The 18,532-nt window shown below is 36.8% G+C and overlaps 2 protein-coding genes across 2 annotated transcripts; both read right to left on the minus strand.

Moving 5' to 3' along the window:
- Positions 1-570: 570 nt before the first annotated feature.
- On the minus strand, positions 571-3,819 carry LOC107770510 (putative protein phosphatase 2C 38). The gene is made up of 4 exons (XM_016589830.2): positions 2,921-3,819; positions 1,908-2,275; positions 1,557-1,793; positions 571-1,226 (listed from the first exon to the last, which is right to left on the minus strand). The coding sequence occupies exons 1-4, from the start codon at positions 3,219-3,221 to the stop codon at positions 1,002-1,004; spliced, it is 1,131 nt and encodes a 376-aa protein (XP_016445316.2). The 5' UTR covers positions 3,222-3,819; the 3' UTR covers positions 571-1,001.
- Positions 3,820-4,666: 847 nt separating this feature from the next.
- LOC107770511 (uncharacterized) lies at positions 4,667-7,426 on the minus strand. The gene is made up of 4 exons (XM_016589831.2): positions 7,065-7,426; positions 6,810-6,930; positions 5,854-6,350; positions 4,667-5,321 (listed from the first exon to the last, which is right to left on the minus strand). The coding sequence occupies exons 1-4, from the start codon at positions 7,097-7,099 to the stop codon at positions 5,087-5,089; spliced, it is 888 nt and encodes a 295-aa protein (XP_016445317.1). The 5' UTR covers positions 7,100-7,426; the 3' UTR covers positions 4,667-5,086.
- Positions 7,427-18,532: the final 11,106 nt, after the last annotated feature.

An 18,532-nucleotide genomic window follows, 5' to 3' on the forward strand; every position in this document is an offset into this window, starting at 1 on the left:
GAGGCATAGCTATAAATAGTGAGCTCAGTTACCATTGTAAAGGACACGAATTTCCTAGCAAGAACATATACTATATTTTATACAAAGCTATATACAATTTCACTTTCTTGCTTTTAGATCTCATCATTACTGTGTTCGGGAACCGTGTTCACGGAATCATCATCTTTGCTATTTCATCTACATTATAAGGCTAAGTATTGCGTATTTCTTCAATTATTATATTATTTCAGGATGAAATTAGTTCACTTGTCTAGAACCTACATATAAATTCAACAGTACCGTTTTATGGGTAAATAACTATATATTTACTTCCCTTAATTTATTCATGGATTTACCTCTGAACCCCTTAATGAAAATACTTAGCTGCCATTGGTGACGAGAAATGATTTCACAAAGTAACAAAAAAGTTATGACCAAGTCGTGGTAATGATTGCATAAGAAGGAAGAGAAGTACTAGAAATTTCTATTCAACCCAAGAGCAGCAACCGTATAGAACTCATAATATGATGAAACAAACTAAGGTAGATAGGTTCAAATAATAAGTGAAAACATAATGAGAAAGAGAAATAAGTTAACTCCCTCAAAGCTTTCATTCTTTGCTGTAAGCGATTGCACTACACCTAATATTAGACTCCAAAATATCACATACTCTTCTGCTACTTTGCACAGTGCAACAAGATTCCTCTTCAAATGGGTCCCTAGGTTTTTGGCTACTCAGAAAGTAACCTTCAATTGAAAACAATGAAGGGGGCAACACGCTACAACCCTAAAACTACAAAGAAATGAAAGAAGACAAATAGACATTTGCATTTCTCCAGGTGAATTTTCTGGAGTGTGAACTTTGGAAAATGTTAGAACTAGGACTTTGGGAGGGTAAATTTGTCTCTGTGTGACCTATAAGTTACAGGTTTGAACAGTGGAAACAGTTATCAACGCTTGCGGCCCTTGTCCGAACTCTGCATGAATGCAGAATGCCTTGTGCACCGAGCTGTCCTGCCCTTTTAGGACTCTGGGGAGGAGGGAGTACCTCCTCTAAGGGAAATAATTGAACCACGAGAAGAACTTCTATTCATGGAATATGGATCAACAAACACAATTACAACTGTAATATCATCATGGAAATGCCTTCTTACGCCTCGATCAATCTTCATTAGGTCTGAATATCGCATTTCTCTTTTCTTGGCAGCTACATGTAGAGCAGCTTCAATAAGTCTTCTAGCAATTCCCTGCTTAGCGTAAAGAGAAGTATATGTTCAGTATGTGGTAAAATTTGATCAAAAAGTTGTGCATTCAATATATATAGGAATATTGAGATTGAACTCGTGCACTGTGGTTTGAATTGTGACTTCTTGGCTAATCACCAGATAAATCAGAAGTGCAAATGAACATAAAGGTCATAAAGTCAGATCTCTCTATAACAGCATCCCTGTATAACAACATTCATTATCTCGGAATCGATTTTTATATTATGTTATCACTATATCAGCCAAAAAATATCGGAACGAACGAGTCTGCTATAAAGAAGTTTGACTGTAATTAGAGATTGAAAAGCTTACATTTCTAGGATGAGTGTGGACAATATCAACAGCCTCCTGGTTGCTAAGATGATCCCATAGACCATCTGAAGCAAATATGACGAATTGATCTTTGGAACTGAGTCTGTGAACGGATATTGATGGCTCCGCGCTGAGGATTGGTTTCGAGAAGGGTTCAGGCAACCTAAATCTTGCCAATAATGGTGCTTGGTTGAACTCCGACTTCTTAAGATAGGCATCACCAATTGACCTTGAAACCTGTAAAGAATATATATTAGGAACATCACCATCAATTAAATGTCGTTGAAGCTCAAACTACATATTTTCTTAACAGGTCACATAACATAAGAAAGCATAACATACAACAATTACCTGTATGAGACCTTTCACACGCCAAACTTTGTGTTTGAGAACAACAATTCGCGAATCCTGAGGATGCAACGAGCGAAGTTCATCTCTTACAGACTCAATACTAGCATTATGCTCTGTTGACAATTGAATAGCTGTTATACTCTTTGTAGCTTTATCTACTCTACCTAGTACTGCACGCGAATCTCCTACATTCGCGATATATAGTAGTCCATTGCATATTGTGCCCGCCAAACAGCATGATCCTACTGATGCAATCTGTGGCTTCTCATTCCACTGTTGCTTTACAAGTGACAGAAACTCCTCTTCAGTTGTCAAGAAAGCTTTCCTTATTGCATCAGCAAAAATTTCTTGATGCTCTGATGTAAATTCTGATAATAAGAATGAGATGCAGTTAAATTGAAGAACTAATAGTGTTTATTGTATATTATATAGATGAGCCTAGACTTCCACAAGAAATTGAATTTTAGGTCTGAAACTCAAATACCTCTAGAGGATAATATGTTACGATTAGCAAAGGTCTAGACTCTAGGGCATACAGAACATTCATTCTTCCATTTCTTGGTTCTAATTATTAGTTGAACTATTTCTTATAATTTCATATGCTTATTCATTCAATTCACAGTCACAAGAGGCACGAAAGGACTTCTAGTCTATTAGAGTCCCCTAGATGAAAATCTTAGAAAATCGCCAGATCATTGATACAAAACAAAAATATCCAAATACCAAATCGAATTTCTTTATACTCCCCACAAACTAGAAGAAGCTCGTGGGAAGGTCAAAGAAAGAACTTGTTCTTCCGATATTAAGAATTCTTCTAATAATTCTGAGCCTGATCTTTTCTATAAGAAGTGTATATAGTACTTTTCTGTTTTCGAGCTAAAGAAGTTACATATTGGAGACATAAACTAATTAGCACTTTTTTGTGAATCAAATCAACCAATTCACACAATTCATTCATAAACCAATTCACAGAATAAAGCATCATGCATTCAAATAATAATAACATTACATACTCTTGAGATTGGAGAACAGAGTTTTGTTTATAAACCGCGATGTCTCTGGTCCTCCATGTCCATCATAAACTCCTATAAATGTTCCATGAGGTCCTGATTTAAGAGAACTCAATGGCCCTGATTCGAGCTGACTCCGATCCTCCATCAAATTATTGGCTTGTATCACTGCCATGGAAAATTCTCCATTTGTATGAACTCCAAGATCCTTATACCACATTAATCCATCAAACCTCCCATTCGTATCTCCTCCTCGCTTACTACCATCCCCCTTTACAGAAGGTCTCCAGCACAATGTAACCATCTTTTATACATGAATATGGGGCTTATCCAAATGGTCTAACAATCCTCAATTTCTGTATTTGTCGCGAGGATTCATATAACTGACTCCAACTCAATTCTTAACGTTCCATACTCGCAAGTACTAAAAGGCTTAGAGACCATTGAATACGTAGCAAAACTCCAAAGAAAGGTAAGAAAAAACCAAATTTGTATGGGCAGAATTGAAGCAATAGTTGTGTCCCAAGACAAGAAAGTAATAGTTTTTATGTGAGTTCAGAGAATATGGAGGTGTTCTGGTCTTGATTCTTGAATACTATGAACCTATGTACAAACTCTGTGGTCCTTTTATGAATGTGTCAACTTTCAACTACAGCCTTAGCTGTAAAAACCCATAAAAGATGTGATGGTGACAGAGTTTGTTGCTGAATCAGAAGGATGATCAAAAGAGGTTATGCGCAACAAAAACAAAACTGAGTTTTGGAATTTCTTTCCAAATGGTCTTTTTTGGTAATTTGATGTCAGATGAGATCTCAGATTGTTTGAAGACAATCTTTTTTGTGTCTATGTAATACATAGCGAACCTCCACATTTCTCTCTATTTCAGTTCCTCTATGTTTCTTGGTTGTTATAATTTTGACATTTGAGTTATTGTAGTTGTGGTCATGGGCTCTCTAGAGCCTTCTATCACAGGGCTAAAGTTTCATTTTCTTAACTTTTTTACCTTAATACATAAAGTTACTCTGATGTTGATGATTTAGACTTACTTTTGAAATTAGAATTTGAAGATAAAGTTCTAATTAGTATACTAATTCAGATTCTTATCGGCTTATAAAATTTTGTTAGTTCGTGTAATAGTTGTCTTAGCTAAAAGAAACTTTTTAAGTTTAAAATTATTAGATTCTTAGCTAAGATTAATAATGTTTCAAGAATGATTTTCAATTGAAAAAGTAATTAGAAAAGTTCGACTATAAAATAACTTGCATCTCAAAAATTTAGAAGAATAAACTTCAAATGAAAATCTATATGAAAGTTTATTGAAAAAAAATTAAAGGTCTTTTAATAAAGTTTAGCTTTAGGTGACCAATTTTATTGCGTCGCACTTGTTTTTGTTTCCTTTTTCTTCATACTTGAAAATCAAAATGTTTGGTGTGTTTGGTACGATAGAAGTCATTTTTCAAGAAAACTTTTTTCATGAAAAAGTTATTTTACTTATAATTATCTTTAACTTTTAATTTGGTATCACTTGCTCCAACCAACATTTAGGTGCATTATCAATCTTTAATACTAAAAAATATTTCATAAAAATACTATCCAATTTGTTAATATTATTATTATTTATCTTTAGTACACACAATACATTTTCTTTTACAAAAAATATTTTTTACTTACCAACCAAATATGGCAAATTATTACTTTAATATTTTCACCCGTAGGACAGAGCCTTGACCTTTCAATTGGGATAGAAAGTTCATCACCAAATTATGTCCTTTATTGCAAGAATATTACATGGCAGCAGTCAACCTCAGTTGGCTCGAACATAATATAATATCATCAAGCTTGATGCTTCAATATATATAGTTTTGTACATCCATCTCTACAATAAATCTCAACCACCTCAAATCTTGATTAATATATGCTTAACAACTAAAATGTTACTGTAATGTGGTAAAATCAGGGGTATTTTTTCCCATCTGTTCAGGCCTTGGTGGATAGAGTTACATAATACCTGTTGATGGTGGGAGGTGGCTGATAACCCGTGAAATTAGTCGAGGTACGCGCAAGTTGACCCGGATACCATGATTATAAGAAAAAAAAATCAGGCAGAATCAGATTTCTAATGTCTCATAGGCATCTACTGATTAATCCATGAACAAATTGTCATATAAATTAGCCAACTCTAATCATACTTCTTCTCTCCAATTGAGTCTGCAATTTCTCTTTAGCATGCCTTAATGCATCAAGAACTTCTCTCACAGTAGTGTCAAGAACAACTGGATCAATGGTTTCCTTTGGCTTTGGCAAATCTATAGGAACTAATGCCAAAGAGTTACTGACATTCTCCTCTTGCTGATGTGTTTCATCTTCTCCATTTTTCTCTTGCTCTTTGAGTGAAGATTTTGAGCTAGAACAATAATAGATTAAAAGTTAGACCAGCTTTGGTGATATTACATACTAGAGTAATAAAGAACTGAACATACTTAAAGGTGGCAGTCCGATGCACAAGCCATTTCATGTTTACGAAGGACCCGGAAAAGTCACACCTTAAGGGGTGTGATGTAGATAGCCTACCCTAATGCAAGCATTAGTGCTGCTTTCACGGCTCGAACCTTTGGTCTATAGGTGACACTGAGACAATTTTACCGTTGCTCCAAAGCTCTCCTTCCAAGAACATAACATATTTAAAGGGGGCAGCCCGATGCACAAAGCATCCCACGTTCATCCAAGATATGGAGAAACATCGCACCTCAAAGGGGTGTGATATAGAATGCCTACCCTAATGCAAGCATTAGTGGCTTCTTCCACGGTTCGAACCTGTGACCTATAGGTGACACTGAGATAATTTTACCGTTGCTCCAAAGCTCCCCTTCCAACAACTGAACATATTTAAATTGTACTTTCTTTTGTGTAAGATTTTCAATGTTGAGTTTACATACCTATTGACATCTGAATTTGAGATTTGAAGCTCACTTGATTTTCCAAGATGTTGTTCACCCTTAGAATGACTGTGATCATCTTTGCTAGAAATAGTCATTTGTGTGGCATTTTGCTCCAAATTGATTGATTTTTCTTGAGATATTCCCTTCTGAATTGGTTCCTTTTTCTCACATTTTTGGGATATGAGCTCTTGAGAATGATCATCAAGATATTCAGAGCTGGATTTTCTACGTCCAATTGACTCTACAAACTCACTGACCATAGAACCTGTAAATTGAGAATTTTGCTCTTTATCTTCAGAGGGTTTGGTGCTGCTAACAGTTGCGGATGTTATAGATGAAATTTCACTTGTGTCCAATAAGCTTGAGTGTTCTGATTCATCTGAAACATAAGATATGTTCAACGACTCGAGTTTCTTTATAAAAAAATTGAGCTTCTTCTCAGCTTTGTTTCTTGATCTTGTCTCTTCCTTCAACTTATTCTCCAGCTCAATCAGCTGAAATTTCAAAGATTTAAGGAGTTACACTTCTAGTGGAAAAAAAGTTGGGAACTTTATTCCAAATGGGAAACAGAACAATTCCCTTATAACTAAGCCAATCTAATCAGGGTAGATTTAGGGGGTCGGAAGGAGTTCGCTGAAAATTACACTATAAATATAAGACAAAATTTATTTTATACCTCTATATATTATATTTTATTTTCTCTTAATACAGCCCAATTTTAAATTTTCTTAACACAGCCCAAAAGCATAACTCATTGGCCAAGGATTTCAAAAACTTTGTGAGATCACTTGTTCAATTTCCACTGGCCAGTCTTTTTAAATTTTTTAACTTTTTCTTTTTTAAACCCGTCACCGGAAATTCTGCCTCGTATAATAAGAAAACAGTAGAACTACAGCACAATGTTGATAGCATTTTCACTCAAAAACAAGCAGAGATATGAGGAAAAAATAAACCTTGTTTCCAAGAAGCTCAGCATCCTCTTTTGCTTTTCTTGAAGCTGCCCTCTCTGCAAGTAATCTTCCTCTTAGACATTCCACTGTCCTCAAACCATCTTCTTTTTCCATTTTCTTCTCACTAAAAAAAGGAAAAAAGAAAAGCACCCATGTCATAAAATGTGTCAAGAAAAGAGAATAAGTAAGAAAATTTAGACAAACACAATAAAAGAAGAAGGGGTTGGTGCTGGGGATGATGAAGATCAAAGAAAATACCTCCATTTTGCATCTGTATTTCCTTCAGATATCATATTCTAGCTTTTCTCTTTGGACCTTTAATTAGAGGGTAATAGTTAAGATAGTCAGTCTCACAGATCAGTGCTAGTATTATTGAGAACCAGTAAGGGATTTATAAGAACTACTACTTAGTAGTAGAAGAATTGAAAACTTTTTAAATATTATATATACTAGTGATATTTGGAGAGTAGATTTTGCAGAGTCCTTGTTTATGTAGAAAAACAAATATGCTGTTTGAAATCATTACTTGGGGTAGTATTATTAGAAAAAGCTCCAAAGAGCCAGAGACATGCATAATTTTGGACTGTTGCCCCCACCATAACTAGGCTTTCTGTTACTTCACTTCAAAGTTGCAGCTGTCCTAATGTCAGTACACTTAAAGTTCTCATCAATGCAATATTAATATTTCCAATTTATAAAATTCAAAAAGGGTAGAAAAGTTAAATATCTTGCAAAAATTTCTGATCATCCGGGGTCCTTTGATTTGAATACAAGTTATGCTGTAATTAGTTATTGAATATTTATTATGTTGTATTAATTTTGAGATTGTCAATTTTACACCTTTATTCTGGGTAATTTATCCTGTAATTACTGTTCCACCCTCTAACAGGTATAAGTTATCCCGATACTATTTTTAATGCTGGAATAATTTATCTCAGAGTTAGTAACAAAACAACAAATAAGATAATACTAAATTATTTTTGCTTATCCATCGTACCAAACTACTCCTAAGTTGCTTTATATGAGGACTAATAAGTGTATATTTCCAATTTCCTAGTGCTATATAAATTGTGGATGTACATATTTTGTTTATGACTAAAATCCATTTACATTGGGCAAATTTTGATTTCTATCCAATTATTTTCTTATTGATTTAAGATTTGGTCTTTATTTTATCATTTTAACTTTGAGTTTGTGTCTGAGCTTGTGGCATCTGGCTAGACTATAATCACGTGATTTACCCTGCATTTGTCCGTAGCTCAACCGTCCAAACCGCAGTGTACTGTGTCTCTTTTTTTTCTCATGGCTTCACTTATTGCTCGTGTTGTTTAGGCACGGAAACTTCAACTTCCTGACAAGAAGAGGACAAAAAAGCCCAGCCCCTACCAACGTACATGTAGCGTACTAACCACTTTTAAAATCATTTCTTTGACTAAGGAGTCGTTTGGTTTAACTCTAGTTATGCAAATCATAATGTTGTGATTGTTTATATCGTAAATAATGCAGGAATTGAATGTGAAATAATAGAGATTGTAATATATACATGAATTATTAACTTCAAAAGGGTATTTTTTGTCTTTACATAATTTATCCGCATTATATCTCGTACAAATTGATACATATCTTATTCCTGCATAATTTAATGAGGATATTATTTAATACCGTTAACCAAACATTGTACTATTAATTATGGCGAGATTATTTTATCACTATGAAGCTAACAAAACATTGTATCATTTTATATGAAATTTTATGTTGGAGTTAATCATTCAATACAATCAAGCAAACCATCCGAAAGTACTTTAAGATAAAGGCGGATCTAGAATTTGAAGTTTATGAGTTCTGAATTTGCCATAAAACTCATAGCTCGTCTTTATTATTGGTTTTAAAACTTCAATATTTATACATATATTATATCAAAGAAAAATTGACTGGGTTCGGTCAAACCTGCATCTAGTGGGCTCCGCCCCTGCTTTAAGGGGGAAGAGAGGGAGGAAAAAAGTCTCTCTCTCATTTTCCAGAAAAACGGTTCAATAAACAAAAGACTACAATTCAAGTTACACTGTGCTAATTCAATTCGAGGCCACTACTGTTCACTTGAACGCACTTTAATATGTAAAAAATATGAGTAGATAATATTGACCAAAAAGAAGAAGGAAACAAGAACAGCTTATCGAAAATTACTGTGTCGTGGCAAGTCATTGCCTTGAAAGTGATTTCGGCCCGACTGGGTGCAAATCGTTAAGACCGGTCGTTTCCCAAGGTTTCACAGCACCTCCAAACACGTGCACTCATGGCTGAAAGTCTGAAATTTGCACAAAATAATTGCTAAGAAAGAAGAGAAGATGAAGGTATTTTCTGTGCTGGATAATTTGCAAAGAAGACTGCCTTTTATAGGCAAAGCTGTTGGATAATAACAAATGAAGAAATTAATCTGTAGCTGTTACATAAATTAAAGATGGAGCTGATACAAAAATTAACCACAACTGTTACAAAAATTAAAGCATGACAGTTACAAAAAAATAAATGGGACGTTACAAATTCAATTCAAATAGAATGAATTTGGATATATTATGGTAAGCTCAAAAAATGAAGAAATAATTTTAGCAAAACCAGATTTGGAATAGGCCTCACGTATATCTCGCGCATAGGGGAGAGGGGCGACAAATCGACCCGTTTTGTCTTCAGGACCAATTTTTCATGTGCGCGGGACCACTCCCTTTTACTAGCTCTTTACAAGTTCAACAAAGAGTAATTCAATATAAGAGAAGAAAGAAACTTTCCACAATATACGAGGGACAATTTGTCTTTCACAAAAGACAAAGAAGTAAAGAAGGAAAAGGGACTACAAAGAAATCTTTGATTTTGCATTACCAAATATAAATAATACCAACAATCCCCCACTAATGCAAAGACAAAAATACAATAGGAGCAATTCTGGGCAAAAGAAGGAAGGTTTACTTAAGTGTCAATATCTTTCGATTTGAATTGACACGTAGTGAAATGAGGCAACAACTAATATCCACAAAGTGAAGTACTCTTGAACTGAATGAACATTAGTTTAGACCCCCACAACACATACTATATCCTTAATTTTATGCAAACTCCGCAATACTAATAAAGTGCTTTTGTGATCATGCACATACCTTAGGTTTCATGAGTGCTCTAGAAAGTCATCCAAAATTTTCCATAAAAGGCGACCGCACTTTTACGCTTACGTAGGTAATTCCATCAAGTCTATCTACACATAAACTACCTTAAGGCTAGGGAATCATTAAGAACAAAATAAGCTCAACCTTATAAAGCACTACCACACGCCATAGAAATAGAAAATGTAGTGCATATTGAGGTATCATATGGCTTCGTTTGACCACAAATGGGTATCCACCATACTGTGATGACCCAAAATATCATCTTTAAATTTAATGATTAATTATGTGATCTAAGCACTATTTATCATTACTCGACTTGAGTGTGCAGTCCGTAAAAAATATTTCGGAAATTTTTCAGGTGAAAAATGAATTAAAATGTGAATTAGAGCTTTAAAACTCAATTGAGTTGACTTTGGTCAACAGTTTGAGCAAACAGACTCGGATCAGTGTTTTGACAATTTTGGTAGGTCTGTATCGTGATTTGCGACTTAGGTGTATGCCCGGAATCAAATTCCGAGGTCCCTAGTCATAGATATGGAATTTTGATGAAAAATTAAAAGTTTAAGTTCAAATAGTGATTGGATATCAAATTATGTGCAAATGACCCCGGAATAGAATTTTGATGATTCCAACAGCTCCGTATGGTGATTTTGAACTTAGGAGCATGACCGGAATTTTATTTGGAAGTCCGTAGTAGAATTAGGCTTGAAATGCCGAAAATTAAATTTTTGGGAAGTTTGACTGAGAGGTTGACTTTTTGATATCGGGGTCGAAATCTGATTCTGAAAATTTTCATAACTCATTTATGTCATTTATAACTTGTGTGCAAAATTTGAGGTCAATCGGAATTGATTTGATATGTTTCGGCGCAAAATATAGAAGTTGGAAGATTTGAAAACTCATAATTCGTTTCGATGCGCGATTCGTAATTTCGGCGTTGTTTGGCATGGTTTGAAGCCTCAACTAAGTTCATATTGTATTTTGGGACATGTTGGTATATTTGGTTAAGGTACCGAGGGCCTCGGGTGGATTTCGGAAGGTTAACGAAATGAATTTCGGACAAAAAGGAACTGCTGGAATTTTTCTGCTGCAGAAGCTGTTTTTGGACAGCAACCGGTGCAATCGCAGAGCTGACTTTGGAAGCTTATATCTCGAAATCTATAAGGAATCTGAACATTTTTAAAACATGAAAGTTGTAGCCCTTTGATAAACCATTTATCATTCAGACATTTATACAAAATGTTATGATCGATTGACCGAAGCTGCTACTGTAGATTTTTGCTACAGCAGTGTGCATCGCCAGAAATTTCTGCTGAACTATTAAGACCAAATTGATCCAAGAGGGTGCCCCATTTGCAGGGTCAGACGAGTGTGAGTTAAGCTTTCAGAAGCTTAAGATCACTTTGACTCCGACACAAGCGTTGGTATTACTTACATATTCAAGGTCTTATACTGTGTATTGTGACGCGTCGCGTATTGGTCTCGGCGCGATGTTGATGCAAGACGGTAGGGTGATTGCCTACGCGTCCAGACAGTTAAAGGTACATGAAAAAAAAAAAATTGGTCCACGGCCTTGAGTTTGCAGTTATTGTTCGTGTCTTGAAGAATTTGGCGGCATTATTTGTACGGTGTCCATTGTGAGGTCTACACCGATCACCGAAGTCTACAACATCTGTTTAAACAGAAGGATCTTAATTTGCGGCAGCGGAGATGGTTGGAGTTGCTTAAGGATTATGATATCACCATTCTCTATCATCCTGGGAAGGCCAATGTAGTGGCCGATGCCTTGAGTTATAAGGCAGAGAGTTTGGGCAGCTTAGCATATTTACCGGTAGTAGAGAGGCCTTTGGCCTTGGATATTCAGGCCTTGGCCAACCAGTTTGTCGGATTGGATGTTTTCGAGCTTTGTCGAGTTTTGGCTTGTGTGGTTTCTCAGTCTTCTCTTTATGATCGTATCAGGGAGCGTCAGTATGATGACCCCCATTTGCTTGTCCTTAAGGAAACAGTTCAGCACGGTGATGCCAAAGAAGTAGCAATTGGAGATGACGGTGTATTACGGATGCAAGGCAGGCTATGTGTGCCTAATGTAGGTGATTTTTGTGAATTGATTCTCCAGGAGGCTCACAGTTCGCGGTACTCCATACATCCGGGTGCTGCGAAGATGTAGCAGGACTTGAGGCAACATTATTGGTAGAGGAAGATGAAGAAAGACATAGTGGAGTATGTAGCTCGATGTCTAAATTGTCAACAAGTGAAATATGAGCATCAACGACTGAGTGGATTGCTTCAGAAGTTAGAGATTCCAAAATGGAAATGGGAGAGGATCACTATGGATTTCGTTGTTGGGCTCCCTCGAACTCAGAGGAAGTTCAATGTAGCTTGGGTGATTGTGGATAGATTGACCAAGTCAGCTCATTGCAATCCTATGATGACTGCCTACTCTTCCGAGCAGTTGGCTCGAATCTATATTCGCGAGATTGCCAGATTTCATGGCATACCGGTATCTATCATCTTTGACCGGGGTATGCAATTTACATCACGGTTCTAGAGGGTAGTACAACATGAGTTGGGTGCTCGGGTAGAGTTCAGTACAACATTTCACCCTCAGACGGACGAGCAGTTCAAACGCACTATTCAGATACTGGAGGATATGCTTCGTGCGTGTGTGATAGATTTTGGGGGTGCTTGGGATCAGTTCTTACCACTTGCGTAGCTTGCTTACAACAACAGTTGTCAGTCAAGCATTCAGATGGCTCCGTATGAGGCCTTGTATGGTAGGTGGTGCCAATCCCTAGTGGGTTAGTTCGAACCGGGCGAGGCTAGGCTATTGGGTACAGACTTGATTCAGGATTGACTTCGTACAGCCCAATCTAGACAGAAGAGTTATGCAAATCGGAAGGTTCGTGATGTTGCATTCATGGTTGGTGAGCGGGTATTACTCCGGGTTTCGCCTATGAAGGGTGTGATGAGTTTCGGGAAGAAGGGGCAATTTGAGCCCTAGGTATATTGGGCCTTTTGAGATTCTTGATAAAGTTGGAGAGGTGGCTTACAAACTTGCACTACCACCTAGTCTCCTTGCCGGTCATCCGGTATTCCATGTTTCCATGCTTCGAAAATATCACGGCTATCCGTCTCATGTGCTAGACTTCAGTTCGGTTCACTTGGATAAGGATCTATCTTATATTGAGGAACCAGTGGCTATTTTAGATAGACAGGTTCGAAAGCTGAGGTCAAAGAACATTACTTCCGTGAAGGTTCAGTGGAGGGGTCATCCGGTCGAGGAGGCGACTTGGGAGACCGAGCATGATATACGCAGCCGTTATCCACACTTATTCACAAGCTCAGTTACTTTTTCTAACTCCGTTCGAGGACGAACGTTTGTTTTAGAGGTGGAGAATGTGATGACCCAAAATATCATCTTTAAATTTAATGATTAATTATGTGATCTAAGCACTATTTACCATTACTCGACTTGAGTGTGCAGTCCGTAAAAAATATTTCGGAAAGTTTTCAGGTGAAAAATGAATTAAAATGTGAATTAGAGTTTTAAAACTCAATTGAGTTGACTTTGGTCAACAGTTTGAGCAAACAGACTCGGATCAGTGTTTTGACAATTTTGATAGGTCTGTATCGTGATTTGGGACTTAGGTGTATGCCCGGAATCAAATTCCGAGGTCCCTAGCCATAGATATGGAATTTTGATGAAAAATTAAAAGTTTAAGTTCAAATAGTGATCGGATATCAAATTATGTGCAAATGACCCTGGAATAGAATTTTGATAATTCCAACAGCTCCGTATGGTGATTTTAGACTTAGGAGCATGACCGAAATTTTATTTGGAAGTCCGTAGTAGAATTAGGCTTGAAATGCGAAAATTGAATTTTTGGGAAGTTTGACCGAGGGGTTGACTTTTTGATATCGGGGTCGAAATCTGATTCTGAAAATTTTTATAACTCATTTATGTCATTTATGACTTGTGTGCAAAATTTGAGGTCAATCGGAATTGATTTGATATGTTTCGGCGCAAAATATAGAAGTTGGAAGATTTGAAAACTCATAATTCGTTTCGATGCGCAATTCGTAATTTCGGCATTGTTTGGCATGGTTTGAAGCCTCAACTAAGTTCATATTGTATTTTGGGACATGTTGGTATATTTGGTTAAGGTACCGAGGGCCTCGGGTGGATTTCGGAAGGTTAACGGAATGAATTTCGGACAAAAAGGAACTGCTGGAATTTTTCTGCTGCAGAAGCTGTTTTTGGACAGCAACCGGTGCAATCGCAGAGCTGACTTTGGAAGCTTATATCTCGAAATCTATAAGGAATCTGAACATTTTTAAAACATGAAAGTTGTAGCCCTTTGATTTTAGTTTCCAGAATGATAAACCATTTATCATTCAGACATTTATACAAAATGTTATGATCGATTGACCGAAGCTGCTACTGTAGATTTTTGCTACAGCAGTGTGCATCGCCAGAAATTTCTGCTGCACAGGGCTGATTTTGGGAGCTTATATCTCGTAATCTATAAGGAGTTGGGCGATGAGCAAAACATGAAAGTTGTAGTACTTTGTATCTAGTTTGCAGAACTTTAAACCGTTTGGCAGTTAGAGTTGAGTACAAGAAGTTATGATTGATATACTACAGGCTGTCGAGGAAGAGTTTGATGTTTTCAACATAAGCATGTAATGATTCAAAAGTCCATTTTTAGTTCTAGAGATTGAAATTCGATTTCGAGACTTTCTACATTTTGATAATAAATTATAGGAGTGATCTGGAAAGTTTGGTCTAATTTCATCAAGTCGCGATTGAGTTTTAAGCACGAAATATGAGTTAATTGTTTAACGAGCGAAATTGATATCATATTGAGCAAATGAGCTCCGAATTGAGTTTCGATTGAACGAATGGGTTCGTAGTTTTATTTGTGACTCATAGGAACAAGAATCGTCGAATTCCGAGTTCGTATGATAGAGTTAGAGCCTTTTTAGTGAAATAAAACTGTTGGTGTAAATAGTCCTGGTGTGCACCTTTAGCGACCAGATGTGACACTTTTAGCGATGGGATTGGACTTTTAGCGACCAAAATAGTGTTTTTTGGGCAAAAACTTAAGGACAAAAAATGGTCATTTCCTTCATTTCGTTTTGGAGTTTTGGAGCACGGTTCTTGGGCGATTTTGAGGATTTCTTCAAGACTTCAACCTGGGTAAGTGTCCTATATCCAAATGTGATTATATTTCATAAATCCATGGTCATATTCATCATTTATTTCGGATTTAAATGGAAGAAATCAAGATTTTTGCAAAATCTTCCAAAAACGAAAATTTAAGATTTGGAGGTCGAGTTGTTATCGGATTTTGGTAAAATTGGTATGGGTGGACTCGTAATTGAATGGGTTGTCGGATTTTATAAGTTTCGCCGGATTCCGAGATGTGGGCCCCACGGGCAAATTTTGAGCTAATTTCGGATTTTAATGAAAATGTAATATTTTCTTATGAAATTGATTACTATAATTTTTGTTGACTGTATCGAATTAATTATGACTAGATACGAGTCGACCGAAATCGGAAAATCGAGGAAAAAGCATAATACTTGATTAAATTGGAGCAAGTCGAGGTAAGTGACTTGTCTATCTTGTGTGGGGGAAATTTTTCCTAGGATTGGTATTGATGTGATTATTGAAATGTATTGAAAGTCATGTGCACGAGGTGACGAGTGTGTACACGGGTTAAATTGCGAAAGATTATATTTTTAAATTGTGTAGATCACTGTTGCGCATTTATTAAATTATTTTATCTTGTTATATTCTTCATCATTGATGTGAGATATATACTTCAAATTTGTTTGATCTTTTCTTACTAATGGTTTTACCTGTTTAGTTAAAACTTGGTTTCTTTTATTCTGTGCATTATTTGAAGGTTGATTTTTTTAAAATTAAATATTATTAATATGAAGTATTTGACATTTTAAAACTTGATATTGAAGCAACGTAGTAAAGATTTTGAAATATTATTTTCCTAAATTATTTACTCCTGAATATTTTTATACTCATTGTAAGGGAGCTGTGAGCTCTTTATTGTGGAAGAATATTATTGATGAATTATTTTGACATGAGCCGTGAGCTCTTTATTGTGGCAAACTATTATTGATGATTTATTTTGGCATGAGCCGTGAGCTCTTTATTGTGAAAAAATATTGTTGTTGAATTATTTTGGCAAGTTAAATTATTTGAGCACTTGAGGTGCAAATTATGATATATTGTGATATTGATACGCATGCGGTGGTATAAGGTCTGGGTGTTGAAACGCATGCGGTGAGATAAGGGTGGCTTGATACGTGTGACTAGTAGGGGAACTACTAGAAGTCATGCGGTGTGATAAGGGTAGCTAAAACGCGGGATGCTATTTCGGAAAAAAAAATATTTTCTTTAAATAAATTGTGAAGGTTCCCGCGGTGATATAAGGAAATGAGATATTGTGAATTTATTTATGATTTGGGACTACGAGGCGGTACCTCGGGAGTGCCCTTGTTGATATTGATTTATGGTCGTAGTTGCCTTTGATTATTATTGTGATTTTCATAAAGTTGAAGGAAATTCTGTTTTGATTTCCACGAGATATTATTTGCAATTATTTGGTGTCATTAAATGTGACATACTATTTGATTCATTTTCAATGTTATTTTATTTTACTACATTGATAAATATTTTGCCATGCCATTATTATATTCCAGTAGGGCCTCACCTGACCTCGTCACTACTCTACCGAGGTTAGGCTTGGCATTTACTGGGTACCGCTGTGGTGTACTCATACTATGCTTTTGCACATCTTTTTGTGCAGATCCAGGTACATTTTACCAGCCTAGACGTCAGTGAGTTACTTGTGCACGGAGACTTCGAGGTATATCTACCAGCGTCCGCAGACTCCGGAGTCCCCTTCTATCATTTTATGTTGCTTCCTTATATTTTATTTAGACCTTGACATATAGAGACATTGAGAATAAATTCTTAGAAGCTTGTGACTTATTTCTACTGGGTTTTGGGAGTTGAAATTGTTTGAATTGTAGTTTATTTATTTCAGATATTTATTATTATTCTGCATTAATAGGCTTACCTAGTCTTAGAGACTAAGTGCCATCACGACATCCTACGGAGGGAATTTGGGGTCGTGACACATACTTCCTCAATCAATGGACTTTAGCCCCATCCTCTTGATGTTTCAAGGATAACTCTCCTTGCCAAACCCTTGGTTAAAGGATTCGCCAAAGTTCTTGCGGATCTTACATATTCCAAGGAAATAACACCATGTTTCAACAAATGTTTTATCGCACCATGTCTAATGCGGATATATCTTCTTTTTTCATTGTACACACTATTTATGGTAATTGCCGCCTGTGAGTCATAATGTAGAGAAGCTGGTGAAGCTTGTTGTAATGACCCAACCGGTCGTTTTACTTTCTAGAACGCCATTCCCCTAAATAAGACTCCCGGTATACGCTCTTAGTGTTTTATGACTTGTGGGGATGGTTAGTTAGGGATTTGGAAAGGTTCAGGTTGAAATCGGAACACTTGGTTTCTTAGTTTGGCTGTAGAAAGGCTAAGTTTGACTTCGATCAATATTTTAAATAAATGAATTCCGAATCGAGATTCGACGATTCAATTAGGTTTGTATGATGAATTTGGACTTGAGCGTATGTTCGAATCGGGTTTTGGATGACCCAGGAACGTTTCAGCGCTTGATAGTGAAAGTTGACTATTTGAAGGTTTTAAAGTTCTTTAAATTTGGTTTGGAGTAGATTTTTATGTTATCAAGGTCTGTTCGGAGTTCCAAGCCTAGGAATAGTTCCGTATGGTGATTTAAGACTTGTACGAAAATTTGGTATCATTCCGAGTAGTTTAAGTATGTTTCGGCTTGCTCAGAGTAAGTTGGAAGAACTTGAAGTTCATAAGTTGATCCTATTGGTTTTGAGTTGCGATTCTTAGTTTTAATGTTTTTTTTCGCGTTTCTAGGGTGCGAGCGAGTCCATTTTATGATTTTAAACTTTTTGATATGTTTGGACGGGGCCTTTGGGGGCCCGGACGCCATTCGGACGATGCACGGATTGAGTTAAGACTCAAAAAGGGATGCTGGTGCACTAGTTCTGGTGTGCCCGCACCTGCGAGCTTTTGGCCGCAGGTGCGAGCCCGCAGATGCGTCCTCTTGGCCGCAGAAGCGGATTTGGAGACTTGGCCTGTGGTCCGCAGAAGCGAAGGGTTGAGCGCAGAAGCGACCCCCCGCTTCTGCAATGAGGAGCCGCAGAAGCAAGACTGCAAAAGCGGAAACCCGTCCGCAGTTGCGGCCTACGCTGGGCCTGTGGAGTTCCGTAGAAGTGGGCCTTGTGCCACAGAAACAGTACCGTAAATGCGGCCCAGTGACCACAAATGCGGAAGTTCTGCTGGGCAGAACCCTCATTTAAGGTCGGGACTCAACTATTTTGGGTTCATTTATTTCATTCTTTGGGCGATTTTTGGAGCTCTTAGAGAGGGGTTTTCACGAGAGTCCGTGCGTAGTTGTATTCTATGTGATGTCCGGGTAGACTTAG

This window comes from Nicotiana tabacum, chromosome 24 (assembly GCF_000715075.1).
Source record: "Nicotiana tabacum cultivar K326 chromosome 24, ASM71507v2, whole genome shotgun sequence".
NCBI classification, from domain to species: domain Eukaryota; kingdom Viridiplantae; phylum Streptophyta; class Magnoliopsida; order Solanales; family Solanaceae; genus Nicotiana; species Nicotiana tabacum.

Excerpts from the sequence above, each read along its gene's own strand:
- LOC107770510 (XM_016589830.2), bottom strand. The coding sequence starts at position 3,221 with ATGGTTACATTGTGCTGGAGACCTTCTGTAAAGGGGGATGGTAGTAAG. Across the intron at positions 1,794-1,907 it reads GTGTGAAAGGTCTCATACAG|GTTTCAAGGTCAATTGGTGA; the intron begins GTAATTGTTGTA and ends TATTCTTTACAG. Across the intron at positions 1,227-1,556 it reads TCCACACTCATCCTAGAAAT|GGAATTGCTAGAAGACTTAT; the intron begins GTAAGCTTTTCA and ends TACGCTAAGCAG.
- LOC107770511 (XM_016589831.2), bottom strand. The coding sequence starts at position 7,099 with ATGATATCTGAAGGAAATACAGATGCAAAATGGAG. Across the intron at positions 6,931-7,064 it reads AATACAGATGCAAAATGGAG|TGAGAAGAAAATGGAAAAAG; the intron begins GTATTTTCTTTG and ends TCCTTTTTTTAG. Across the intron at positions 5,322-5,853 it reads TCAAATTCAGATGTCAATAG|CTCAAAATCTTCACTCAAAG; the intron begins GTATGTAAACTC and ends TTATTGTTCTAG.